Source organism: Sander vitreus, chromosome 4 (assembly GCF_031162955.1).
Source record: "Sander vitreus isolate 19-12246 chromosome 4, sanVit1, whole genome shotgun sequence".
Taxonomy (NCBI): Eukaryota; Metazoa; Chordata; class Actinopteri; order Perciformes; family Percidae; genus Sander; species Sander vitreus.
The window spans coordinates 9,684,367-9,710,756 of record NC_135858.1 but is presented as its reverse complement, the minus strand read 5'-3'; the positions used below and the strand labels follow the sequence as shown (position 1 = coordinate 9,710,756).

Below are 26,390 nucleotides of genomic sequence, written 5' to 3'. Positions count from 1 at the left end.
CTGTGGCAACTGATTACTCTTGAAGAACAGTACTCGTCTTTCTAGGTCGCTAAGGGCTCTGAATGTTTATACCCTCTCAAAGAGACATGCAAGACAGTGTAAGAAAATAATTAAGCATGCATGTTCATAGTCTACGGAGGATTTGTAGCTTAAGTGGTTAAAAAAAATAATCAGGCACAAAAGTTCATCAAAGTCAAGTTTTGTTTTATTACATTAGTTTAGTAAACATTTGAATTATTGCAGTTATTGCAGTGATGTACTGTATGAGTGGATATGGATAGGATTTAAATCAAATAGTGACACGATAAGCCATGGCTCACCATAATATCCCCCTTTAATAATAGCGCTGGCTCCATAGTCACACACAGCTTCCTTGCCCTTGAGCTCTGGGGATCACTGGACACACACACACACACACACACACACACACACACACACACACACACACACACACACACACACACACACACACACACAGAATAAAAAAACTGTCACACCTGCTCAAAACACACATTAAACCAGTCAAAACATGTCTCAGTTGGGTAAAACAGTGGTAAATAACATGAACTTCAACATAAGCACAGAACAGCCTACACCTAAACATAGACAGCAGTCTGTATAGACAACATCTGTCAGTTGGACAGGGGATGGAAAGGAGTCTGTCTGCAGGTGGTGAGCTGACAACGCAGTAACTTGACAACTGGCCATGTACTTACTAGAGGCCTGAAGTGTAGACAAGCTGTAGAGATTGGTAGATTTTTAGGAATGGATAGAAACCTGCAGATACAGAAAAAAAGTGGAGAAGAAAAACTGTAAAAAGGGGGAGAGTTGGCAGACAATGACTTCATTGTTTTTCCCTTTCAACGTTGTAAAACACATTTTTTTTTTATAACTATTCAATGCTAATAATTACCATAACTGCACTGCAAGCTATTATACAACCTTAATTTGTGTGAAACTTACCTCCTCCCGCCTGGAAGTTTGGTAGTGATGGAATAATGATCTGGTGCAGGAACAGAGGACTGCTGTTCATTTTGATGGTACCTGACAGTAACCCACCAAAGTAGTAGATGTACCTGAAGAAGGGAGGTGAGGAAATATGAGAGCAGGGAGCAACTGAGGCGATGACAGCAGCAGCACAAGAAGTGATATAGTATGTTGCAGAGGAAAAAATATATATGATATATGAGTGTGTCCCACCTGTTCTGAGAGGGCTGTAGGGAAGAGGAGACTTTGTCTTCACAGAACTTCCTCATAGCTAGAGTGGTGAGAGCCTGGTCCGCTCTGTGGACACAACCAGAGGTGTGTTAATAAAGGCTTTAGTACAGCCAACAAAAATAATCGTTAGTTGCAGCTCTACAGTAATGACATTGACCTAACTTTCACTGAAGGTGATCAAACAGGTTTTGGCCTTGAAGACAACAAAATGTAACTGTGAATAAAGTTTTTTTAAGTAGTTGTACAGTTGATTTGATTTCAGCATATAAGAAATGTATCGCTCTGGGTATGCACTTTGGCAATTTAAGAGCTAGGTATCCAATTTTTCTGGATTTAAATGCAGCTTTGATGGCAGATGTAACTTCCAAACAGATAACTGATCATCTGCACATGCTGTTAATAACGAGTGCCTTGTGTGATTAATAATGATGCAGATTACCCAGCTGATATCTTGCTGTAGTGCATATAGGCTGCCACAATGACCCCCGTCTTTCCTTTGTTTCCCTGTCAGAACACAGATCAAAGTGACCATTAAATAGCTTGCTAGCATTTTTCACAGCAAAGCAAAAGCAGATGTGGATTCAGGTTACACTGACCTTGCAGTGGAGGACCACCACATTGTGGGGGTCAGAGGTCAGCCAGGTCTCCATGGCTTTACAAACAGCACAAATCCTGTCCAGAGGTGGGGCGTGAACATCAGGCCAGCCGTAGTCCTGCACCTGAACCGCAGAGGAGGAAAGATGTGAGTCAAACCTGTCCATTAACCTTGAAAATACAAAGTGTGATCTGTCATCTTTTAAGATGTAAATACTTGTACCTTTGGGTTAAGTCTGGTGATGTCATGTCTCTTCTCTGATAAATTCAGTAACTAGAAAAGGCGGAGACACATAAGAAGATATTACAAATCTATTTTTACATATCAACCACAAACTGAGCAAGAAATATAGCAAAGATACAATGAACGGAAACAGTAGAGGAAAGGAAAGGCAGTTAATAGTCCCTATCAATGCCAAATAAGGACTGTTCTAGATAGTTACACAAATATGCAAATTAAACCTGTTTAATTTGTTTTAATAAAACTAACTTTTAATAGCAGCCATGCCCTCATTATTCAGTCCTTTTAGGAGACCAATTACAACATTAGTTGCCTTATGAAAGTGTAGGAGAATGACTTGTTGTTCAGACAAGAAGTGGTTTCATAATGTTTTCAGTTTTATGACTAACCAAGAACTTGTCTTGGTGCTTGGATTTCAGCATGGAGGCCACTTCCTGTAGGTTTCTGCGGTACCGCTGCTCCTCCAGGTCCAGCGGGAAGAAGACAGAGATGATCCTCTCCGTGATGTAGGTGAGGTCAAAGTCATAGTGACGCTCCATCACATGCTCCATCACTTGTTCCACACTTTTACTCCTGTACATTGTGAGAGTTCATTGTTTTAATGCAGCCAAAACAGCCATTAGGCGATTAAGATTAAGCTCCTTAATGTTTTTTTTACTGTGCATTTTATTTCTGTGTATCCATTTCACATATCAAATATCATTTTCTTTTGTTTGATGTGTGATTCAGGCTTCTTGGTACCTCAGTATAGAGCCTCTCTTCTTCTGTGGTGTAGATTTAGTGGAGCCGTGCTAAGAAAGAAACAGAAAAGAGTAACGCTACTGCAATGATTCATTGCATTTCTTAATATAAAACTACATTTAAACATTCACTTACTAGGTCTGATGTTGAGGTACAGGTGGGAGGCACCTGAAAGGAAATGAGCACATCATATTGTTGGTTTTTGCAGCAGTCACATGCCATGCACGCACGCACACTGGGAATAAACTAACACATGCCAAGTCATGTGTTTGATTTAAAACTCTTGGTCCTGCTCCAGCAGCGCAGATGAAGGAATGAAAGGATGGAGGGATAAGGAGGAAGAATAGTAAGATTCATTGTCACTTTCTTTCTGTCATCTGCTGCAGCTCGTTTAAAGAAGAGGCTGTCAGCACAGATCTGGCTGTTCCACATGATGGGTTAGTGATGCATGATGTTTGACACACACTGAGACACACACACACACACACGCACACGCACACGCACACACGCACGCACACACGCACACACACACACACACACACACACACACACACACACACACACACACACACACACACACAGTGTGTTTCACTATCTTTGTGGGGATCATTGACATAATGCATTCCCTAGCCCCTTACCCTAACCTTAACCATCACAACTAAATGCCTAACCTTAACCCTTACCCTCACCCTAACCATAACCTAATTCTAACCCTAATCCTACAACCAAGTCTTAACCCTCAAACAGCCCTTAAAAGTTGTGGGGTCCAGCATTTTAGCCCCACAAAGCTGTCCAGACCCCACAAGTATACTGTATTCCTGGTTTTTGGACCCCACGAATGCAGTTAAACAAGAACACCCACACACACACCCCCCACACACACACACACACACACACACACACACACACACACAGAGACTGGTGCACACTAACAAACAGAGACATACAGATAAAGACAAACAAGCTCCTGCACGCATGTCTACAGAAATGTAAAGAACTTGAGGACATTGTATTGACTTCTTTGAATTCTTCATTCAAACACTGTATACCTGATTGGTGTTTATTGTGCTGACCAGGCAGTTGTAAAAAAGAAGTGCTCAGTTTAATGAGAGATACTCAATAAATATGATTGATTGTGGTGTTGTTTTTGCCTGGTAAAGAAGAAGGAGAGGAGTGTGAGGGATAACATTTACTGGAGGAAGAGAGGAGAAAGAGGGAGAGAGGAAGCTGGGGTCATTTATTGTTTATTATGAGGATAACAGTTGACCCTCAAGTGACAAGCTAGTAGAAACTGGTATGTCAGTGCATGTGTTAGGGTCTGTGTCCATATTACGTCTATATGTTTACACATTGTAAGCTTGTTGTTAGCTGTGTAGTCAACCCCCTGTTATTAATGTAGCATTAAGTTAGCTACCTAGTAGTCTATATCCACGACGTCCGACTTCCAGGATTGCTCCGTTGCTGCCGGAAATTCCACCAGATTTCACTCTTTTCGGCCAGATGTCCGTTACCTTCCGCTTTCTTTGTGTTGGAATTTTAAACTACGGTTGATTTTTGAGGACTATGGTAACTGCTCCTCAGATCTCTGCAGGGTAAATCCAGACAGCTAGCTAGACTATCTGTCTAATCTGAGTTTTGAACGTACACGTTCCACCAAAACAAGTTCCTTCCCAAGGCTATTTTGCAGCGGCACCGTGGCTCTGCCCGGTGTTTAGCGCCGCCCATGGCGATTGTGATTGGTTTAAAGAAATGCCAATAAACCAGAGCACGTTTTTCTCCTATCCCGGAATGCTATGTGGACTAGCCAGACCCTCCTTCGCAGCGCTGTGGAGGAAGGTCTGGCAACGCTACCTAGCTAACGTTAATGTCGTCACAGAAACAAAAACCACGGGCAGCATTTTGAAGCGCAGGGATGAAGCGCTCCCCCAGCGCCATGCCCGCGTTTTTTCTGCCAGAGAAAACGGCTATATGGACACACAGGCCTTTACTTTTCTTTCATGAGATAAAGTCATTTACAATGCAAATCATATCAAATCAAATCATTAAAAACAACAAGAAATGCATTAATAACATGACCTAACGAATGGAAAATGACGGAAATGAGCTGATAAATGGAATATTTATTGCAGCACAACAACGGGCTCCAACTGTAAACCTTGACAGGTGACACCCTTTTAACCTTTGACCTTTGAACTATTCCTTGAGATTGATTGACAGCTGAGTTGCCCTCTGTGGCTGAGTGCTGACAGGTGTCAGGCAACAGGTTAACAAGTCAAATGCCTGCTATTACAATGATCTACAACTTCAGAAAAACAACAGCGACCGTGCAGAAATGCACTCACTACAACTTTTATATTGACAGAAAAAGCCGAGTTTCGAGCAATACTGTCGGACATTTTTAATGCTAAATTTTTAATTACAATTTTTTTCCGATTGATGTCACAACTTCCAGGTAGATTTTGGGTTTAAGGACTAATTTGTAAACCATCCCTGCTCTAACTTTGCCAAAACAAAGGCACCTAATACTCACAATTAATTGTCAAGCAAGTTTTGATCTAAGCTCCAGGTACATTTATTCATGAGGGTATTTGATTTCCCTGACAGTCGAGGTTGTATTTGTTTTTGTCTTCGTTCTTGTAGGCACATCATGTCATCATGTCGACAACAACAGCATTACATTGTCGAAATAACATAAACTGAGGCAACCACTGATACATTCATTTTACCATTGTAAGGGGCTTATGCATCAGTATCCTCATGCAGCTTATAGTAAAAAATGGCACCTGATTTGATTTGACAAGTCAGGAGGAGTCTGGGCCAACCCAGTAGTACTGTACTACTGTACTGTATTTTTATTAACCCGAGACCAATGTCTGTGTGGACGGTTCAAAAATAACACTAATAACCTATTAGATTTTTTGCTAATTGGCTTTAGTGTTTTAGCATTTCCAGAATAGAGCAAAGGCACCCTGGATTTTCTTCTTTTTTTAAATATTTCAAAAAGATTTGTCATGAAGATGGGGTTTTCTATTACATGGCATGGCAACACAAATTATAGCTTTCTTATTTCATGGCACACGCCACGAGAGAGCAAACGCCATTACGGAAGGGCACGGAGAAAGTCTTAGGAGAGTGTGATGGGGAAAGGGAAACATAAACAGACATGTGATCCAGGGAGGAATGAGTAAAAGGAGGACTGAAGGGGAAAGGGCATGCTGTAATTGGTTACTTGATAGAAGAGAACATTCAACAAAATATGCCACTGCCGAACTGACAAGATAATATCATTACGTAATTATCATCATGCAGGTCTCACACAGACTGACAGCCGATATACTAATACTCTGTATTTGTTTTTTAGTTAATATTTGTTCAAATCTATTGGTCTTTAGGCAATCAGTTCTTTTCACATTCCACCCGAGCACAAGCATAATCTGTACTTTCCAGTATGTTAATGTACAACAACAGATCACAAACATGTTATTAAACCTACAGTAGGAAATTAAAGAACACAGAGATTCAGCCATAGGGGAGAACTCCTCTCTTAATAGGTTTAATAATGGTAGTAAAGTGGATAAAGTGGTCGGCTTCAGGAAAGAACAGTAGGAGACAGACACAACATGCACATGTGTACCTATGTGTAAACACACACACACACACACACACACACACACACACACACACACACACACACACACACACACACACACACAAAGAAGACCAGGGTTGAACCGATATACAGCATGAAGGCAGAGGAGGAAGACACCAGAGTCAACAGGAAGCAATTTGCAACAGGATGTCAGTGCTGGTCAACCTAGGTTCACTTGCACATGCCCATGCACAAAGACATACACACACATGCAAAATGTATACATGTTTTTTGGTGGCTCTGCCAGCCTCAGGATCTTCATTAATGTATGTGGGCTGTATGCTGGAGCCACTGGGAGCATAGCCATCTGGTTCAGTTTGTCCTGTTCACCAGCTAGCATTTAGTAAGGTGCTAATGACAGAACTCAATCCTATCCTCAGTGACTGACTGACTGTAGTGGACTGAATAACTAGTCTGTTAAATGGTTCAGATTACCTTGTTCTTTAAATAACACTTTGTATTCATTTATTAAAGCACAAATGGCAAACATTGTCTATTTTCAGCTTCTCAAATGTGAGATTGTGCTGCGTTATCTTTTGATTATTCGCCAGGGGTGGGATGGATATGAAGCTATTGCCAGCAGCCAGCTGTCTAGCTTTGCACAAAGACTGGAAACAAGGAAGCAACTGGTGTTATTTTGTTGAAGTTTAAATAATCCTCCTTCCAGAACCTGTAAAACTCACTTATTAACATGTTATAGCTTTTAAAGGTGTTGGTAAGTGGCTTTTGTTACCTTCAGACAGAGCCAGGCTAGCAGTTTCACTCTGTTTCCAGTCTTCACCTTAAGCTAAGCTAACTAGCTGCTGGCTCCAGCTTAATATTGAACCGACAGATTTGAGAGTGGCATTGATTTTCTCATCTAACTCTGAAAACAAAAGCACATACATATATTTCACACAATAACTATTGTTAGTTGGGCTCTGGTAAATTGTGATGGGCATTTTTCATTACTATCTGACATTTACAGCTCATCTAATCAGCTACAAATTTGATTGATTGGTTTATCAGAATTATTCTACATTGAGTATTCATTGAGTGTAAGTGGATCTGTAAGTGTGTTCACAGAGTATCAGTGGATCTTGAATAAGAGTTTCCTGGCAGCTCCACAACAGAGTGACTGTGGCCCAAATCTTAAAAGTTGTCACTGCCACATCTTAAATCATCACTCCTTTTCCAGGGAGAGAAAATGTAACACAGAGATCTGCCGGAGTAGCTGAGTCAGTTACGGAGAAGCGGGATAATTGTGAGTGTTTGAGACACGGGCGTTGGTATGCCGTCCAGGAGGAGCGAGTTTAATTCTGACAGTCGACTCAGAGCTGACGTCACACTCTGGAGAGGGAGAAGTGAGTAAGCTATCCCGTTTGAAAGTGGAAAAGCAAAATAACCATGGCTCATTCCAAGTTCCATCATCTCACAAAAAACACTGAAGTCCACTGAAAGCTAAATAAAACTCTGAGGGTTTTTATTTTGTTAACATTTCACCGAGGGTACCAGAGGGCAAATTTAGGAGTGGCTGTGATTTAGGAGGCTTCACATGAAAGTATGACATCCCCTCTCTTTCTTCTCATTATCACACTGCCTTTCTTGTTTTCTCTCATCTTTGATCCCTCATTTCTGCATTTCCTAACCCCTGCAGTCTGTGTCACTCCCATTTGCTTACCCCTCTCTTGCTACATAAAACTCTGTGTGTGTCTCTCTCTCTCTCTCTCTCTACTTTTAGTGCCTGGGGACAAGGGACAGGATACATCATCCCTGCCGTGAGATACAAGTATGTGCTCCCCCTGAATAAACAACATCAGATGACCAAGGACACCTCGATAAGCATCACACATAGCAGGGGCATATCCCTATGTAACTGGCCCCGGAGAAGGAGGGAACAAGAGGAAGCATGAATGAGGGCTCAGGCAATAAAAACAAAAAAAAAACTGTCCAGGGAGTGGAGATATAGATGGAGCTTAGAGGGAGAAAAAAAAGGCATCAGGAAGACGGGAAGTAAGAAAGAGGAGAGGCAAACAGAAAGCGAGAGCGAGCGCCGGATGGGAGAGAGAGGTCAACAGCTGAACATGCTGACCACTGACACACATCAGAGAGATTTCACAGAGCTATTTTGATAGAGCTCCTTATTTTAGAAAATACGTCCCTCAGAACACTTAAAGGCTCATTTTGTCTATTTGTCCATCAGTCGTCTCGCAAATCCACTTGCCTTTCTGGCAGCAGCAGTGACATTTTCATCAGATCTGCCAATGGATCTGTACTACAAGTCTATCTGACTGCATCATGGCAACATACATGTATTTGGTCCTTGCTGCTTTGCCTAACAACATTTAACATCCAGTAATTGAAAAAAACACACAATTATCACAACCTACTGTCTAAATATGTCTGAAATATATTATAAAGGCTCAAAGAAGCTCAGATTGTTTAAAAAGCCATCCCAAAAATTAGGAATTGTATAATTCCTAGAATTCCAAGAATCACTTGGCTTGGGCTCTCAGGAAATGAAAGCAATTGGTAAATATAAACACTGTGCACGTGTGCACGTGTGTGTGTGTGTGTGTGTGTGTGTGTGTGTGTGTGTGTGTGTGTGTGTGTGCACTGTCCCTGTAATAATAATTATTGACGAGTAAAGCAGTAAAATTAAATTAACCATGATAATTATTTGTCCACAGTGCACAGTGCTTCCACCACCTGAGTTCTCCATCTCTACTGACTTAAAGCTGTTTCTACCTTCCCACTGATGTGCCATGGCACGTAGAGCTATCACAAGACAGCATGTCAACCCGTTCTCCCGTGGTGATACATGAACACAACAGAAGAGGTTGAAAAACATGACACTTGCTCAAGACAGCTGATAGGAGAGACACCACAACAATTCACAACATCTGGATAAAAGCTAGACCGATACATGAGCCGATATGAGCATACTGTAGATACATCAGTATCGGCATAAATTGCAGCCGATAATTAACAAGAAATGCCAGTTTGAGTTATTTTAGAAACACTTTCAGCTCCACTAGCACTAATTAGGACTATACTAAAACTCTACAACACTTGCTTCTTACACAAGCACACATTCCATAAAGCATCATAGTTGCTATATCAATTCATAAATCATCAAATTATCAGAACAGCTGGTGTGTATGAGCAGACACTGCAACCATCTGTATGTCACTACACAACATTAGGATTCATCAGATGATGTTAGGACAGCTGACTGTGTCTGGGATACAGCCATTTGTCTCTGTCAGGTGCCCTTTGGGTGTAGATAAGTGTCTATACACAATACACTACATAGACATGTACACACAGTGTTGAAGTAGATAGCTACAGTAGATAGAAACGGTGGGAAATTGCATTCTTATCAGAATCAGAATCAGACATCAGAAAAAGCAGCAGCATACACAAAGAAGATAGTATAAATGTTGATAAAATTAAAAGTAGAAAAAGTTGTGCATACAAATAGATGCACGCTGGTGTATGCAGACAAGTCTTGCAAATGCCCACACAAGCAAACAGATGCATGCCCACAAACACATCTAATCTATATTTCTAAACAGTCTGGCACAGCTTTAACAGTTTTACAACATTTTACATTTAAAGGCATGTATAGCAGCATATAGAGAAGTGTTTAGGTACAGTTTCTATAATTTCCTGACCTGCACATATATGGACAACTATCTCATTAAAAAGTAAATCTTTCACTCTCTAGTATTAAAAATTAATATCTGTGTATTTTTGTAGGTCACAGCAGGAGTCTCTGCTTCATTTTCTGCACTTGCCTTAATCACAGTAAATGAAATCCTCTTTCTGGGCAAAGCAAGAGCTCTCAGGCTACAGCTTTAATGGAATAATATGCACAATCACATGCCGCATTATCAGAGCAAACGCTGTGAAGAGGCTTCAAGGTTGTTAGATTGCAACTCAATAGAAAATAAAAATACACAAAGTACATAAAAAGTCAAAACTGATGTGCTGAATACATATGAATAAACTAAACCCAAAGCTTTACTCAGTAAATACAGAGCATGTTTTACCTCTCAACAAGCAGCTTCAGTCTTTCCCTCTGCCTCTGAGCAGTCCTGTCTGTAGAGTGGGAAATACTAGCTCCCTCTCTCTCCCTCATACAAGCTCTCTGCACACTCTCTCTTTCACCAACTCCCTTTGCCTCCCTCCCTCTCTCACGACAACACACACACACTATCACTGTGTCAGCAGCACATCCAACATAGCTTTCCCCTCTCGCTCTGCCTGTGTCATACGCACAGAAACAGTAAAGCATGTTGACTGTGCGAGTGCTTTCCCCTTCAAATGCACTTACACACACATCAATACACCACATGCAGACACTGGGCAGCCCTGCACAGTACTTCTGTCCAGTGACCTCTCCAGTGGCCTGAGGCTGACAGAGAGATGACAAGTGGCAGAATTAGATGGACTGCACAACCCTCTGGATGCAAAAAAAAACAAACAAAACAAAACTAGTGGTGACTGTTATGGAGATGGTACTAAGCTGGCACAACACACTGATAAAAGCATTTAAGACTTGAAAAGAAGACAACACAATTCCAAGCAGAAGGTGGGAGAAGCTTTAACTGTATCTATAAAACATCAGGAAAGAAAGGTAACGTAGATGAAAGGTAAAAAAGATGATGACAGTAAGACGCAAGAGATGAAAGAAGTAAAAAAAAGCCAAATGTTGACATATGAGCAGCACATAGAAACGTACAGTGAGTGCATAGCGTGACATGAAGCAGACAGCAATCTACAGCCTTGACCCAATGTTCCCCTTTATTTATGAATACCCCCAAATGGGACTGATTACATACACACAGTCTGCCTCCCCAGCTGCCTCTCACTTATTTGTGTCCCCCCACAACACCAATGATCACTCACTGGCAGGCATCTACGGCACTCTTGTTATTTTCTATATTTACTCGCTTAGACTTCTCCTATCCAGATTGATCATCGTCCCGTGTGACGATGTCCACTCTCGGCACCTGCCTCTCCTGCAGCCACCAAGAGTTGTTTTTGGCTATCGCCGTGGTGACCAGGGGGACGAGTATGACAAAAATAATAATCCTCTTTTAATACATGCTGCTAAGGCACAACAGCTGGTAGTGCCCAGTTGTACACCATTGCAGTGTTTGGAGGAGGAGGGGGCAGGAAGGCAAAGTCCACCCCATGTCATAAATCACATAACTGAGCGGAAGAGCTGAAAAATAAAGCATGGGTCCGAGTGCCATTGTGCTGTTTTTTTTTTTCTCTGTTTGTGTTGTTGGGCAGCGAGGCACAACAGCACAGTTAAAGCAAGGTGATGAGCTCATAGTGGTGTGTGACACTGAGCTGCTGTGAGCGGGGTCACAGGGGAGCAGAGGAGAGCTACTGCCAATGGTTTGACATCTGTCACCGAAAGAGTGCTTCTCTCTTACACAGTGCAAACATGTCCTCTCATAATAAAAGAATCCACTTAAAAATAACAAAGGCTTTTGTTAGGCAGCTCTCTCAAAACACAGTCTTTTGCATGACAGATCTATTAAAAATGTGTCCCTACTTCCCTTATGATGAATTTTACCTTGTGTGATTGTTTAATGGTGACAGGAAGCTATTTTTCAACACCTCACATTTACCACTGATATAAGGCATGAAACATTTCTGCTATTGAGCTCCATTGTAGCTGCAAAAATTTTTCAGGTCATTTTTTTCTCTTTGGTAGCTTTAATTCTATCATATACTTTACTATTTTAGGCAATAAGCTAAAGCTTACATTATTTTGTATACACTGTGATGGCTGCAATATGAAAAATGTGATTTATTTCACAAACCTCATATGTTATATGAAGTGTCAAGCCATTATGCGCTGATTGATGATAATACAGAGAAGTGAGATAAACAGAAAGAGCAGGGGAAAAGAGGGGATGCCTTGAGTAACAAATCCTAAAACAAGAGAAAATAATTTGTGCAGGGGCTTAGATCATTTCAGTAACGTCACTAAAATCTTTGACACAAGTTGAATTTATTTAATCAAAAGCATACCACTTCCTTTTCTTTGTCTTGTTTCTGGAAGAAAATTCCTGATTCAGGTCATCACCAGTAACAATGGACACTTCTTGCTAGTTGAAGCCTTGCATACATACTAGTAATAGAAATTCAATGAACTAGAATGCTTCTATAACTCAAAACAGTGATTGGAAGAAGTTCAGTCCTCCACTTGACTTTCTTTAATACAGTAAACAGCACAGCTAATCTATTACAGCCTAGTCTATATCCTTGACGTTCCACTTCTGGGATTGCTCCGTTGCCGCTGGAAAATCCACCGGATTTCACTTATTTAGGCCGGATATCTGTTGCCTTGGGCTTCCTTTGTGTTGGCATTTTAAATTCCAGTCAATTTATGAGGACTGTGGTTAACCTTTTCTCAGATTTCTGCAAGGTAAATCAGCTAGCTAGACTATCTGTTAGAGGATAGATACCCAAACCTAGCCCGTCGGGACACAGCGGTACACGACGGGCCGGGCCGGGTTCGAACAGATATTTAGAAATGATGTTCGGTTCAGGTCGGGCTCGGTCACATCAGCGCCATAAGACATTGAACATTTTAAATTTTAAAAAGCTTATAATGTAGGTGTGCACCTGTGTTAACGTGCGCTTGTTGCCCGTGTGCGCTGATGCGCTCATCTGTTGACATTTCCGAATGCCTTCCTACAAACGTACATGTGTCATTAGTGAGAGAAAAAAATGAGATTTTAACTGTGTCGGACGCGGGCCGGGCTCGGACAGAAAAATGCGGCCAGATCCGCACTCTACTATCTGTCCAATCTGAGTTTTCTGTTGCATGACTAAAACAAGTTTTAAACGTACACGTAGACGATTGTGATTGGTTTAAAGAAATGCCAATAAACCAGAGCACTTTTCCTCCCACCCCCGAATGCTATGTGGAGTAGCCAGACACTCATCCAGCGCGCTTTGGAAGAGGGTCTGGCAAAGCGAGACTAATTACAGCCTGACACACAGACAGTTTCCCTCTGCAAGCTGCCATCTCCCTAAACTGTTCTGCCTCTTGTGCTTTCTCCCCCTCTGACCCCCACCGAACAGCTCACCAGGGCTGTAGTACTTGAGTAGGACTCAAGGTGCTTTTCTGTTGTCTCTGACTTGTCTTGGACTTGTTGGTATTTGGACTCAGACTTGTCTCAGACTCGGCCATTGGACTCGCCAAATATTCCAGTTGGTCTCGACTGAGTCCAGCACTATATGATTTTGTTCTACAGTAACTTCCTCCTTCAAAACAAAACCATAGATGACGCGCACTCGTTCAGAAAAAAGATATTAGTTTAATTCAAAATCCATCTAGAACGGGCATCGAGCTTGGTCGCCTGGTATACACCTGGCTGCATCATATACCTCAATCATCAGGTATCAATCATTTTCATTTTGGCCACAGACACAATGTCAGTGAGCACTTCGTACTATGAATTCTTCAGGACAAGTAATAAGTTCAAGAATGGGAACATTTCCATATTATATTTTATATTTTAAGTAAATAATATGGCCTAATCTGATCCTATAGTGTGTTACTCTGCACTTGCTTTTTGATAATTACAATTAATAAAGCAAATTATCATCTTGTAATAGAAGATTTACTGTCTCTCACATCACATAAATTATAAACAGGTAAGTAAGTGGTCTTAAAGAAGATTCTTTTCTTTTCTGTCTCAGTATTGACTGTCTCTCATTTGGACTCGATCTTGACTTGGACTCAAACTTTTTTGGACTTGTGCTTGACTTGGACTTGTCTTGGACTCGACAAAGGTGGACTTGACTACCTACAGCCCTGCAGCTCACGACTGCCCCCTTCGGATAAGCCTAAGAACAGTTCTCACAGACAATGCTAATAAGCAGTGGCGGTTTTTGGCACGGGCGAAGTGGGCAGCCGCCCGGGGCGCATTGTTTTATGACTCATGGGGGGCGGCACGAGCACTTAAAAAAAAAAAAAGATCCTCGAAGCAGTTTTCTACTGTATTATCTATCATTTCACCGTGTGGGGAATTGGCAAATTTGCGCCCCTGCTTGCTGAGAAGGTGCCGTGCGCACACTGCACAGAGAAGCTGTGTGAGAAGGGGAAAGGGGAGGGGGGAGCGGGGACAGTTCACCTCTGGGTCGAACGGGTTGCTGTGCATAGGTGCCGATACCGTTGGTGCTCCGCTAATACTGAGCACCCACGAAGCTGATCGCGGATATGTGTCAGTTAAACTTTTCATCTCAATCCTATCCTGAGTTGAAAGAGCCTTGCCTACTTTACGGCTTTATTATCGAGTTGATAGGCGTGTGTGTTTGTGTCGGCCATCTGAAATGCAAACATTTTTTGACTACTTTTTTTTTTTTTAAAGGGCGTTGCGCCCGTGAGCATTCAATAGGGGAGCAGATTTCATACAATAACATCATTGATGATTTTGCATCAAGGAAGGCCAGAAAGGTCAGGTTTTAGTTTTAGTTGTGTTTTTCTGTTCTTAGTGCAATAGTGTAACAGTTAGATTCTCTTTAGTGTGTTTTCACATTTGTGTGATGAAGGATTTGTGCTATTTAGAATAGGCCTATTTATTCTATATTTTATTTGTATGTTATTCTTATTATTTTATATTATTGTTGCTCTCTGCTATTGTTACAATTTTTATATATCTGATTGTATATATTTTTGGCACATTTATATATATATATAATATATATATATATATATATATATATATATATATAATATATATATATATATATAGATATAGATATATATATATAGATATAGATATATATATATATATTATAACAACATAAGTAAAAGAGAAAATTATATTTCTCAATTGCACAAATCTTTCATTAGAACATTTGAAAAACACACCTAAGAGAATCCAGTTATTTAACTATTGCAATTACAACAGTTGCACAATCTCCACCTCCAACATTTTCAAAAGACAATGAACACAATTCTGCACAAAATATGACAGTATAAGTTATCAGAACTTAAAATAAATATACACTATAATGTAGGAATTTTGCAAAAAAAAATCTTTGGGGGGGAGGGGGCGCTCGAAGGGGGTCTCGCTCTGGTTGTAATTCAATGTAGAACCGCCCCTGCTAATAAGTATCAGAATGTTTTGTAAATTATTGTTCTTTAATAAGCACAAATGCTTCATATCAATCATATCAAGCTATATTAGACAGCAACTGACTTCCCGGGTGTTCGAGGACTCTCAGGATCTCCTGTTATGCCACATTAACACATGACTGAATTGCTCATAGCAACCTGGTTGGTTGCAGTTCGGGGGGCTTCTTTAACCAGACATCTAGGTCAGTGCACACGGCTTATTCCACTTAAGAATCACAACATATTAACATCTGAACATCTGACTCAGGAGCACAATTTGCTCAGGACAGGAGGAAGGTAGAGTTGTGGATTCAGTGAGGAAACGTACGGCTTACCTTGGCTTCACATGTCTTGTGAACTGCAACCTTGCACTCTGCACACAGAAAGGAGAGTACATGTTTTATTGACAGTGAGACAGAGAGAGGGCACTCAGGGTGAGCTCATCTGTGTCAGGTCTAGGTGTATATCCATGCTGGTCAGTTGTGTCTATGCCTGACCTGACTGAGACGTGGACTCACCCTTACAGAAAGCCCCAGGGTTGTCGATGTTCTGCTTGCACACATCACACACCCGTTTCCTCTTGAAGCTCTTCTCCGTGAAGGCGTGGCTCCCTGCTTTGGCAAGCTGCAGGCACACACACAAAATTGAATTAGTCAAGAGGTGAAAACAATAAATGCTACTGAAACCATATGAATGAGTATGTGGTTGTGACATGTTCAGCTTTAGCAGATTCCCCATGCGTCTCAAGGCATGCGTCTCAGCATTAAACTGTCACTGTCCCCTGTCTGGCTGCTGTCAGTACAGATGTGCGCTGTTTCCGTGACACACCAGCATGAGCACTGATGCCCTACCTGCTGTACATTTAGCGTCCTCCTCTAAAAACTCCTGTCATATCATGCTGTGTTTAAGGCACCATGTTGTCTTGTCTTTTAACTTGTCCTCATTCTGTCTCAGACTGTGGGGCAGCTAAGATGATGAAAAACAAGCAGCCTTCTGATATGCCACACTCATCTAATGTGCTGTGTGATCACATGCAAGCTAAATGTAATTGACTAGATGGACATAATGTTCATTGTTTTAGTGGTGTCCCTTGTGATGCTGTTAGCTTTCTTCAGGTCCCCAGGTGTGTCTGTCCAGACTGAAATATCATCATAACAACGTTTACATGGTTTAACTTTACCATTAAATTTGATACAGACATTCATGTTCCCCAGAGGATCAATTGTAAAAACGTTGGTGACCCCCTGACTTTTCCTGTAAACATCAGGTCAACATTTTAATTTGTCCAATACTATTTCAATCCTTAGCCTTAGCCGTATTTTGTGTTTAATGCTAATTGTTAAATGCTAAACGTTAGCATGCTAACACTTTAAACTAAGATGCTGAACATAGTAAGCATTATACTTGATAAACATCAGCATGTTAGCATTGTCATTGTGAATGCTAACATGTTGCTATGCTAAAGTTAGCCTATGCGTAAGTACAGTCTACAACTAGTATAGAATTTTGTTTAAATTGCGCTGTTCTGCGCTCTTATATTTTTCATCCACCTTCCCATATTAGCCAATCAAAAGGCCTTTTGCCTCTCCTCAAGCCATTACAATAAATGTAAAAAATGGTTTAAATAAATACTGGGTTAAAATATGCCTTGACTATATAGCAATAATACAGATAAACAATTTACCTTGAAGACAAATCTTTTGCCACATACCTACAGAGAAACTGAGCATTAAAGCAAACCTAAACCAGGTTTGTAACCAAATCTATTAGACAAATACCGTGACATTTATTTTCCTTTGTGATGACAGGCTTACCCTCCTTTCAACACAGCAAGGTGGTACCACACTGGACTAGCCAGCTGTGTAAACACGAGACATGAGCTTCTGTGGGCAAAGCAAAGAAAGAGACAAACGTAGACAGACCCACTGTTTGCTGTCTTTCTCAAAATGTTGAACTCATATCTCTGATACTATTATTAGTATTATTGGCAGAAAGGTTTACAGTAATATACTATAAAAATATTTTATATACTATAAGAGTATGAATACCCTAATTTAACTGAATGCTACCCAATAACATTTAAATTAAATTGATAAAGAAAAGAAGACATAGGCCTACCATAGACTATAACACACACACACACACACACACACACACACACACACACACACACACACACACACACACACACACACACACAGTGTCCTAAAAGCAAATAAATGTAGTGTCCTGATTCATAATGCATGAATCTTTCTTTTTATAAACCAATACATTTTCCAATACTACAATAGGAAAGTGTTTATATAAAACTGTGGTAATGCTCTCCCAAAGCAATGCTTTCTGACAGCATGTGAAGCACATTAAACCATTAAATCTTTCCTTTAGTAGAGAAGGAGGTGCCTGGAAACATCAGGAGGGAGATGGTGTTTGTGTGTATGTGTGTGTGTGTGTGTGTGTGTGTGTGTGTGTGTGTGTGTGGCAATGTGAGAGGTGGACGGCCACAAACAGTGTACCTGCACACACTGGTGTTTCTCTTCCTGTTAAATGACTCGATGCATTTCTCTGGCCTTGAAAAAAAATCTTTTTTTTACTTTTTCCGATGGCTGGGTTTTTCCAAACAGGAGGGGCATTGAATTTAACTCTGAGAGGTGAAGGGGCTAACACTCTCACAAACATTTTTTATTGACTATGCAACACCAGAGTCTCACTTCTCCTCCCACCATCTTAAATTATGAGGGGAAGGAAACACATTCTATTAACAACAATGTATAATAAAACAGCTGTGTCTCTTAAGAGGAGAGTGCACAGTCTAAATCCTTTATGACTAGAAATGTATAATTCATGTTTTATGTAGCCCTACCCTGAGCTTTGTCTGGTTACATAATGTGAACATAAAGGCTGCTGATTTGCTATGACTTCCCAACCCTCAACAAAACAAAATCCAATTTGTGACTTGCTTCAATAAATACTGTGAATGTTTTTGTTTTTTTTTCATTAAAGGGGAACTATGCAGTTTTTTTTAGCTTAATTTACCTTAACTGAACAGCTTCGGAGTCATTAGAATGGTTATATGACTTTTTTTGGGTTGAATGGTGGTCGTCTCGCTTCCCCCTAGCGCCTGTGAGCGGAAAAACCCTTGCAACTTCGGGCCGGCGGTCACGTGATATCAGGTCTCGCAATGTAACGGATTGCTTTATGGCACTGCACACATACAGGAACCGGCTACCTATAAGAACAAGGTAGCAATGGAGTTTTTCACGCTATCGTCATGGCTGAGCCGGCAAAAAAGAAGCAGAAAGCTAGGAAAGCATTGTTAGAGGAACAGAGAAAGAGGAAACGGCAGACTGACCGAGCGAGGACTCAGACACAAGTAAACATTGGACCTGCGTTTTCAGAATGCCGAGAACTGAGACAAACAGAAGCCTGCAAATCCAATGCTGACTAGGCGTTCTTGCTGTTGCACTTCTAAGTATCTTTGGGATAAACTGATAAACTAAAATGTTTGCTATTGTCTGTAAAGGTTTTTATTATGATTGCTGTCTGTTACAGGCTTACTAGCTAGCTTACTAGCTGTCTACCTCAGTGGAAATGGCTCTGTGCGTTCGCCAGCTTCTTTGAAAACAAATGCACATGACCAGAGGGAGAAGATGGGAGGGGGGGGGGGGGAAGAGTCGCCAACGAGTTTTTAGGACAGTGTTGCCAAATATCTATTCTGAAGCTGTAGGGGGAGCTCTATAGAGAACCCTGCGAGCAAAAAGCGCAAAAACAGCGAAGAAATTGCCAAAACTGCATAGCGTCCCTTTAACATTCAATCTCTTACTAAATTCAGTTTTTCAGTTGTTAATCCACTTGATGCTTGCAGGTGATACTAAGGCTAATCACAACTTCATTAACTATACAGGCAACAAGTCAGAGCTTGAAAGGAATAATTTGACATTTTGGGATATACACGTATTAGTTTTCTTGTTGCACATTAGATGAGAGGATTTTTACAACTCTAATGTCTGTGTGCTAAATATGAAGCTACTAACAACCTGGAGATGGTAAGCATAAAGCATAGAGAATAACGGGGTCACACAGGGTGTTTAAAATTGTTTTAGGATGTGTTTCACCAATTGAAAAGCATCAGTTAACAATATATAACAAATGAATAATAACAAATTATTGTTCACTTTTGTTACCATTGAGATAGGGTATTTGGCCTTGCTGGAGGTCTGTGCTCTCCAGGTGCCCCTCTCGTCTTATCTAACCAGAAAAACCCTCTCTGGTGGAAAAACAGTGTTTATTTTGATCACTGACCCATACTGATCAGATGCTCGAAGGCATTGATGGGACACATTACCATTATGCTGCATGTATTGATCTTAAAATCACACAAGCAGAGCAACACTGGACTATTGACATACTATGGACTCTGCTGTTATGATGAATGGAAGCTGCTCTAAACCATGGCATCCACTGAATGTGTTGAATCTAGATCTCTGTGTGGGTGCTAGTGTGTGTGTTTGTGTATGGGATTTAGGAAGAGAGACGATAGGCCTGGGAACCTGACAAAAAGAGGGCATGTGAGGGCAAAGGAGGATCATCATCCCCTCCAGCCATTTACATTTTAAATGTTATTACATAACTTGTGAATTGTGGAGCTTAAATCGATTGGACTTATGTGATGGCCCACTGAGTTGCTGTACGTGTAACCGTGTCCCTTTAACCTGACATGAGAGCACCAGCAGGATAAAAAACTAGAGGACAACATTGAGGAGTTAGTTGGACCAGACTTAGGAAAGATAAGTTTTATCAGAGTCACTATTTTTCCACAGTAGGATATTCCACAATATACTGAATACACAAACATCTAAATCTACTGAATTCTCTGCTACAAGAGAGAAGTTTAATAATGCTATAATATTTCTCAGGCTATATATAATATCATCTGGATATATCAATATCAAGATATAAAATATCAACATTAAACCATCTCAATATTAAGAATCTTATTGTAAGTATTATATAAGTAACGTGATATTACAGAAGTTAAAAATACCAAAATAACATCAATAGCTCAATGTGACTGGACACTGAATAGATTTTTCTTTCGCTTTCCTTTTCCTTTCCTTTGCTTGGGGCCAACTCAATTACAAATGTTTTTTACATGTTTATAAAATTTGGGTTTTGTGGCTGCACATCTGAGCAAAGTTGTACAGTTGCATTAAATTCGCTAAAAACATAACGAGTGCATTGGTGTATTGCAGGTTAATGACTTGGGGTACAGTGTCTTATCCTTCTTAAAGGTCTATGAACATCTGAGATGATTTCATTTTGGATGAACATTATTTCATCAGTTCCATGTTGAAACCTCACCGCCATTCATCGTTTGATGCCAGTGACAGTTTGAAGTTCAAACTAAAAATGCAAGACGAGGCAATAGCACGGCCTGGTGGACAAACAGTAGTATAACTTTATTTTTAATGACGCAGAGCTAGTGGTATCTAGCCTATGTTGGAAATGTCGCTAAAATTAAGTGAACCATATCTTAATCTACAAACCCATATGTTCAAATCCCTTTATTCCATAGCCCTTATTTTGGAAGTTTAGGGGACAGGCTGCTTGAATTATATACTTCAAATTACGTAGTTAACCTCCTGATGCAACTAATGACATTTAGGTTTTTTAGTACATTTTTTCCTGTTAAATGCATGCTCATTCTATACACATTTTAACTTAAGTTAAATACTAAATGTTTTCAGGTGCATAGGTATAGGATTCTGTTTCCTGTGCTAACATCAAGCATGATGAAAAGCTGTTCTACAAATTAAATCATGTTACCAGAGTTGTTAGCAGTAGGTCGGTGAGTTAGCACAATTTTAGAAAATTGTGTTGTAATCATCTGTCATATAATGACAAATGGGATCAAAGAGCAGTCGTTAAATATAAAACTGACAAATGAAATGACTCATGAATCTCACAGTGTGGGGGTGTCTTATTACAAAATTGGCGCAGCCTTTTCACTTTTCTCCCAGTTGTTGTTCTTTCCCTCCATTTCTCCCTATCAGTACATTAGCGGACAGTAGAGGGAGAAAGCCACAGTAAGGGTGTATACCACTTTAGGAGCATGTGCCACATAATACAATCCAATGACAATGAGAGTATTTGTTTAATGCTTTATAATGTTGAGCATTTTATTATTATTAATAATAATAATAATAATAATTGTAAAAATAAAAAGTGCTTTACAATAAAAGAGAGAGGTAAATAAGATCCAGAACTTAAGATATAAAAATATACAATAATACAAATAGTTACAACAAATACTATTAGCCTTGGACTGTACAGGTGTTTGTGACATGTATGTACTTTTGATACCAGTGAAAGGGAACTTCAGATGAGTGGACATTCAGTCTCCGGAGGCTCCAGTGACTATCAGCAGTGTTGCAGTATTGCATTGCAGCATTAAAGAACCCCACCCCATTTGGATTTTTGCAGCCAAAGCCTATGTCATTCTACAAGCATCTCTGACCACTGCAGAGAGCCCGAAGCACTTCCACTATAACAGAGGAGAGGCAGCAACAGAAGCATAATGGAATTCTTTATGTGACTGTGGCTGCATGATTATTACTGCTTTTTATTACTGTGAGGACGGCAGCAGTAGTAGCATTTTATTATTCCTGAGTTGTTTTGGAATAACAACTTAGGACCGAACAACTTAGGACCTTACCTTAAAGTCTTCAGCCTAAAATGTAATGATTTACATTATGGGGACTTGTATTTTGTCCCCAAAAGGAAGGCAAGCCCCCACAATGCCCCTGTTAGCTGAGGGGGATCCTAATAAACTAAACTAAAATGTGACTGTAAAATGATTTATGTCCTCACAACATGACACCCCCCTTCCCACACACACAGTAAATTAATACAGAGTACAGTGACACACCCCCTCTGCACTAAATGCTTTGGTCTGTGTGAGTGTTTTTTTCAGTGACACCTAACTTGTGATGACATGCTGGAGAGCAGGAGCCACAACCTCTAGCTTACACACACACACACACACACACACACACACACACACACACACACACATATGATCCACTCAGGAAGGGACGGGAGCAGGTGGCGAGCCAGGGGTATACTCTAGTTCTGGCAGGGTATTTATAACCTGCGTGAGCAGGGGCTGTCACCTCTAAACAGCCATGAAAATGCTGAAAATAGGTGCGGGAAAGAGTGTGTGTGTTTGTTTGCATGTGCAAGAGAGAGAGACAAAGAAAAAAAGCAGACACTACAAACAACATAAAGAACTCCTGGACTGGTTACGTATGACATATTTCATTCCTCTCCACTGCAGAGTCCACCCATTCAGTTGGGACTATGTTATCATAATTTGGCATGGTTAGACACACAAGCAAATAAATTCAGAAAGACACACACAATCAGGGCTTTAGGGGATTTGAAGCCACATGTGATCTGAGTAATGTTTTTGTTCCAGTAAGATCCAGAAATGTTCTGTGCAGCACCTCGCAGCATTGTGTGAAAAGAGTGACATTACTTAAAATTACTTTTCTTTCTGTTTGTCCTTTTACTCTGACATGCGAGAATGTACACATTCTTGTGCGTAGCCTTGGTACTAAACCCACAGACACTTTTTTATTATAAGTCTCTATAAAAGTCCTCCAGAGGCTTTACGGGGCTTGCTCCTAAATCCATACATGTTCCTAAATAGAGCCAGCAGCCAGGCAGACGGCAGGTCAGAACCGGACAGTAACTTAAACCACTTCCTCTTGAACCTTGACCTCGCCCCCAAGAGACATGATTAACAGAGATCAAGTGGATCATCCAATACTGTCTGAATCTATTTTTCTCATTTATTGCAACTGATCCCTTTGAGTGTCAAGTCTGTCAAAATCAAACTTTTGACAAATCTCCTCTCTATTCATGCTTCTGATGCAGGTCTAAAATGGGACCTGCAAAACACACGTTCATCCTCTGGTATGCAAGCATGTGCAGCACAAGATGCTTCTGTTCTATTTGATCCTGGCAAGAATACAGAGGAGGAATATTTCGTAAGAGAGAGAGAAGTGCTTTGGATCTAATTTGGAAACATAGAGGTAATTCTTTGGATTCCTTTGGTTGATGTCTATAAATAGTATGTGGTGAATGTAATGTATAACAATTAAAGTTCAGCTTCTTCTGCTGAGTCAAGCGACAAACACTATCTATGGTTATCCATGGCTATTTGAAACAACTGCAACAACAATGTACATCCAGGACATCATGCTCTTTGCCTTTAGCAACTAATAGACTTAACATACAGTATGATCATAAGAGAGACATTTCTGCCATGTACAATCACAATATTTACAGTTTCCTAAAGAGCAGTTATATACAGTACTCACCTCAGCAAACTGAAGGATTCCAGGATGCACCTCAGGGTCTGCCTTTATGGGGATTCCTCCTGTGTCAGTATCACGTCCATGTGTCTTCATCCTGCCGGCGCTGGTGCTGTGAATGCAACCCATACTTCCAGTAGACACCTATTTTGCCTTGTGTCTTTAATTCCCTCAAATCTTATCCTGACTTCCACACAAGTGCTTTGCTCCAGAAGGTCCTCTTCTCCTCCTCTCAGCGCTTCATGTTTTGAAGGGCCTCCTTATGTTTCTGCGACAGCTAACGTCTTCCTCTCCAACATGTTTCTTCTTCCCCAGTGACTCCTCACACCTCTGCCCTTCTCTCTGACAGCTTATCCTGCCTTGAAATCCACCCCAGATTACTTTTTTCTCCCCCCTCCTTTCCTGCTCTCCTCTTACAACCCCTCTTTCACCCCCTCCAACAAGTGTCACCAAGCACAGACCCTCCACTCTTTCCCCCACCTCTCCTCTTACACTCTTCCCTGTCCGTGGCTCCCTGGCTATCCTCACCCTGAAAGCATACACTCACCACCTCTCTCTTCCCTTCCCCCTTTCCACTTGCCAATACCTTCGTCTCTTCTTTTCGCCTCTACAAACCCTCAAATGTCTCGTACGCCACTCTCTTCTGCTCCACACTTACAGACCCTCCAGTCTTCCCCTCTCTCTCTCTCTCTCTCCATCAGGCTCCTCTTGCTGTCTCTCCATGGGGGAGAAGGGGGCAGCTGTTTTGGCTTGTTGATGTCAGGCCCTTCCCCTTCCATTTGGCTTCACTTCAGCCCCTCTCACTCTCCTCTTCCTCATGGGGGAGTGATTAGATAGAGCTTCTTTCACACATGTCATCCCTCTAGACTCTGTAACTTTGCACATGAGAACATACTGTAGGCTTGATCCCACTTCTTCCTCCTGTCAGCTTGCTGTTTGGAAGTGAAGGCTTTTTACTGCTTGTGTGGGTTTTCAGTAAACAGGATGTCTGCATATCTCTCTTAGATGTGAAAATGCTAGATGTAATGAATAATGAAGTCCAGGACCCTGTTTGATAGGATGCATGACACCAACATTAATGTCCTCTCTTTTATTCCCTCAGTTGCTCTCCACTGAAATGAAAACAATGTTAGGCTCTGTGCTTAAATCTTAGATCTGCTTCTCCCGTCATTGAATTCCTACAGCGCTCTCTCTGTAACACACACACACACACACACACACACACACACACACAATATTTCTCCAAACTGGGTTTTCCAGACAAAATACTGCTTCAAGCTGGAGGTTTTAGGGTTGTGAGGGGAAAATCTGCAACAATAAGCTCTTTCTAAAACCATGTTTATGGCCTCCAGTTAGACCATACAAAGCGGTCCTTGGTTTAAAGTGAGACAAATCTGTGGCTACAAGCTAAATTAGGCGACAAAACCATCAACATGCATGAAGAAGTGCATTAGTAACATTTTCAGCCTCTGTATTTCAGTTCCAGTGTTGACATCAGCAGACTCAGTGTAGTTGACCATGACAGATTTTATATTTAAAATGAGTACTGAGCAAACTTCACTTGATATACAATACGATACAACTTTATCAGTTTACACTGAAATTCACTTTGCGTTCCCGAGCAGCTCCGCCCAAGAAGAAAAAACACACAGCGACATCATCTAGGGACCTGAATGACGCAAACCCAGGTCATGTTGTGGCTTGAAGTGGAAGGAAAGACCCTCCTGTGTGGACCAGCTGCTGATTCACATAGCAACACGGGTGGGGGCTAATGGTGGTGGGTGGGTGGCTATAGGGTGCGCATACACACAGGTTTAAACTTCAGGATGCGGCCCTCTTTTTACTGACACACACAGTAGAGGATAAGTATTTTTGATCTTTAAGTAAAAGTAGCAATACTACATTGTAAAAATAGCATGCGTTAATGTGTAAGATAGAGCACTAGATGGTAGACTTTAGTGACTAATACACAAATGAGCTGTTGCTGATCCGTTTAAAACTTCAGAATATTTTTTTTGTGTGGAACAAATGCACTTACTACTTTGTATATGTGCATATTGCTACATATGTATAGGCATTTGTGTCATTAGGTGTTAGTTGCAATGCTTTTTAAAAAGGTATTACAACCATCCCAATCCGTCTGTCGTTATTTAGCAAGCTGTGGCTGCAAGGTGGTTTGAAATTAGCATTGATGAAATACCTCACATTTTCTAACCTAATACAGGTTACATATTTGTAATTTACTTAATTCTAACTAACAAAATCTATACTAATCAAAATACAGACTTGGTCCAAAAAAAATGACTTATGAAAAATGAAATAACTGCACACAGCTATGATATTTCACATGCAAGGTCAGAAGGAGGGGGCCACATTAAATTGATCTCATAACTACACTGAATGTACAAACTAGCAGTGACAATATCCATATTTTACTTC

At 40.8% G+C, this 26,390-nt stretch overlaps 1 protein-coding gene across 3 annotated transcripts in view; it reads right to left on the bottom strand.

The window, feature by feature from the left end:
- The window catches only part of LOC144516641 (tensin-2-like), a 34,327-nt gene extending 9,994 nt beyond the window's left edge, over window positions 1-24,333 (bottom strand). For 2 of the 3 annotated variants that reach the window (XM_078248107.1, XM_078248108.1), the window contains exons 1-13: window positions 23,958-24,333; window positions 16,095-16,200; window positions 15,912-15,949; window positions 2,930-2,962; window positions 2,795-2,844; window positions 2,443-2,626; window positions 2,036-2,086; window positions 1,815-1,937; window positions 1,658-1,722; window positions 1,201-1,284; window positions 964-1,076; window positions 717-777; window positions 321-396 (exon numbers count right to left, since the gene is read on the bottom strand). In XM_078248107.1, the coding sequence (XP_078104233.1) occupies window positions 321-396; window positions 717-777; window positions 964-1,076; window positions 1,201-1,284; window positions 1,658-1,722; window positions 1,815-1,937; window positions 2,036-2,086; window positions 2,443-2,626; window positions 2,795-2,844; window positions 2,930-2,962; window positions 15,912-15,949; window positions 16,095-16,200; window positions 23,958-24,080 (1,107 nt within the window). In that variant the 5' untranslated portion in view covers window positions 24,081-24,333. Of the gene's footprint in view, window positions 1-320; window positions 397-716; window positions 778-963; window positions 1,077-1,200; window positions 1,285-1,657; window positions 1,723-1,814; window positions 1,938-2,035; window positions 2,087-2,442; window positions 2,627-2,794; window positions 2,845-2,929; window positions 2,963-10,477; window positions 10,553-15,911; window positions 15,950-16,094; window positions 16,201-23,957 lie in introns of those variants that run through there. The other variant, XM_078248109.1, reaches the window with a different exon arrangement.
- Window positions 24,334-26,390: the final 2,057 nt, after the last annotated feature.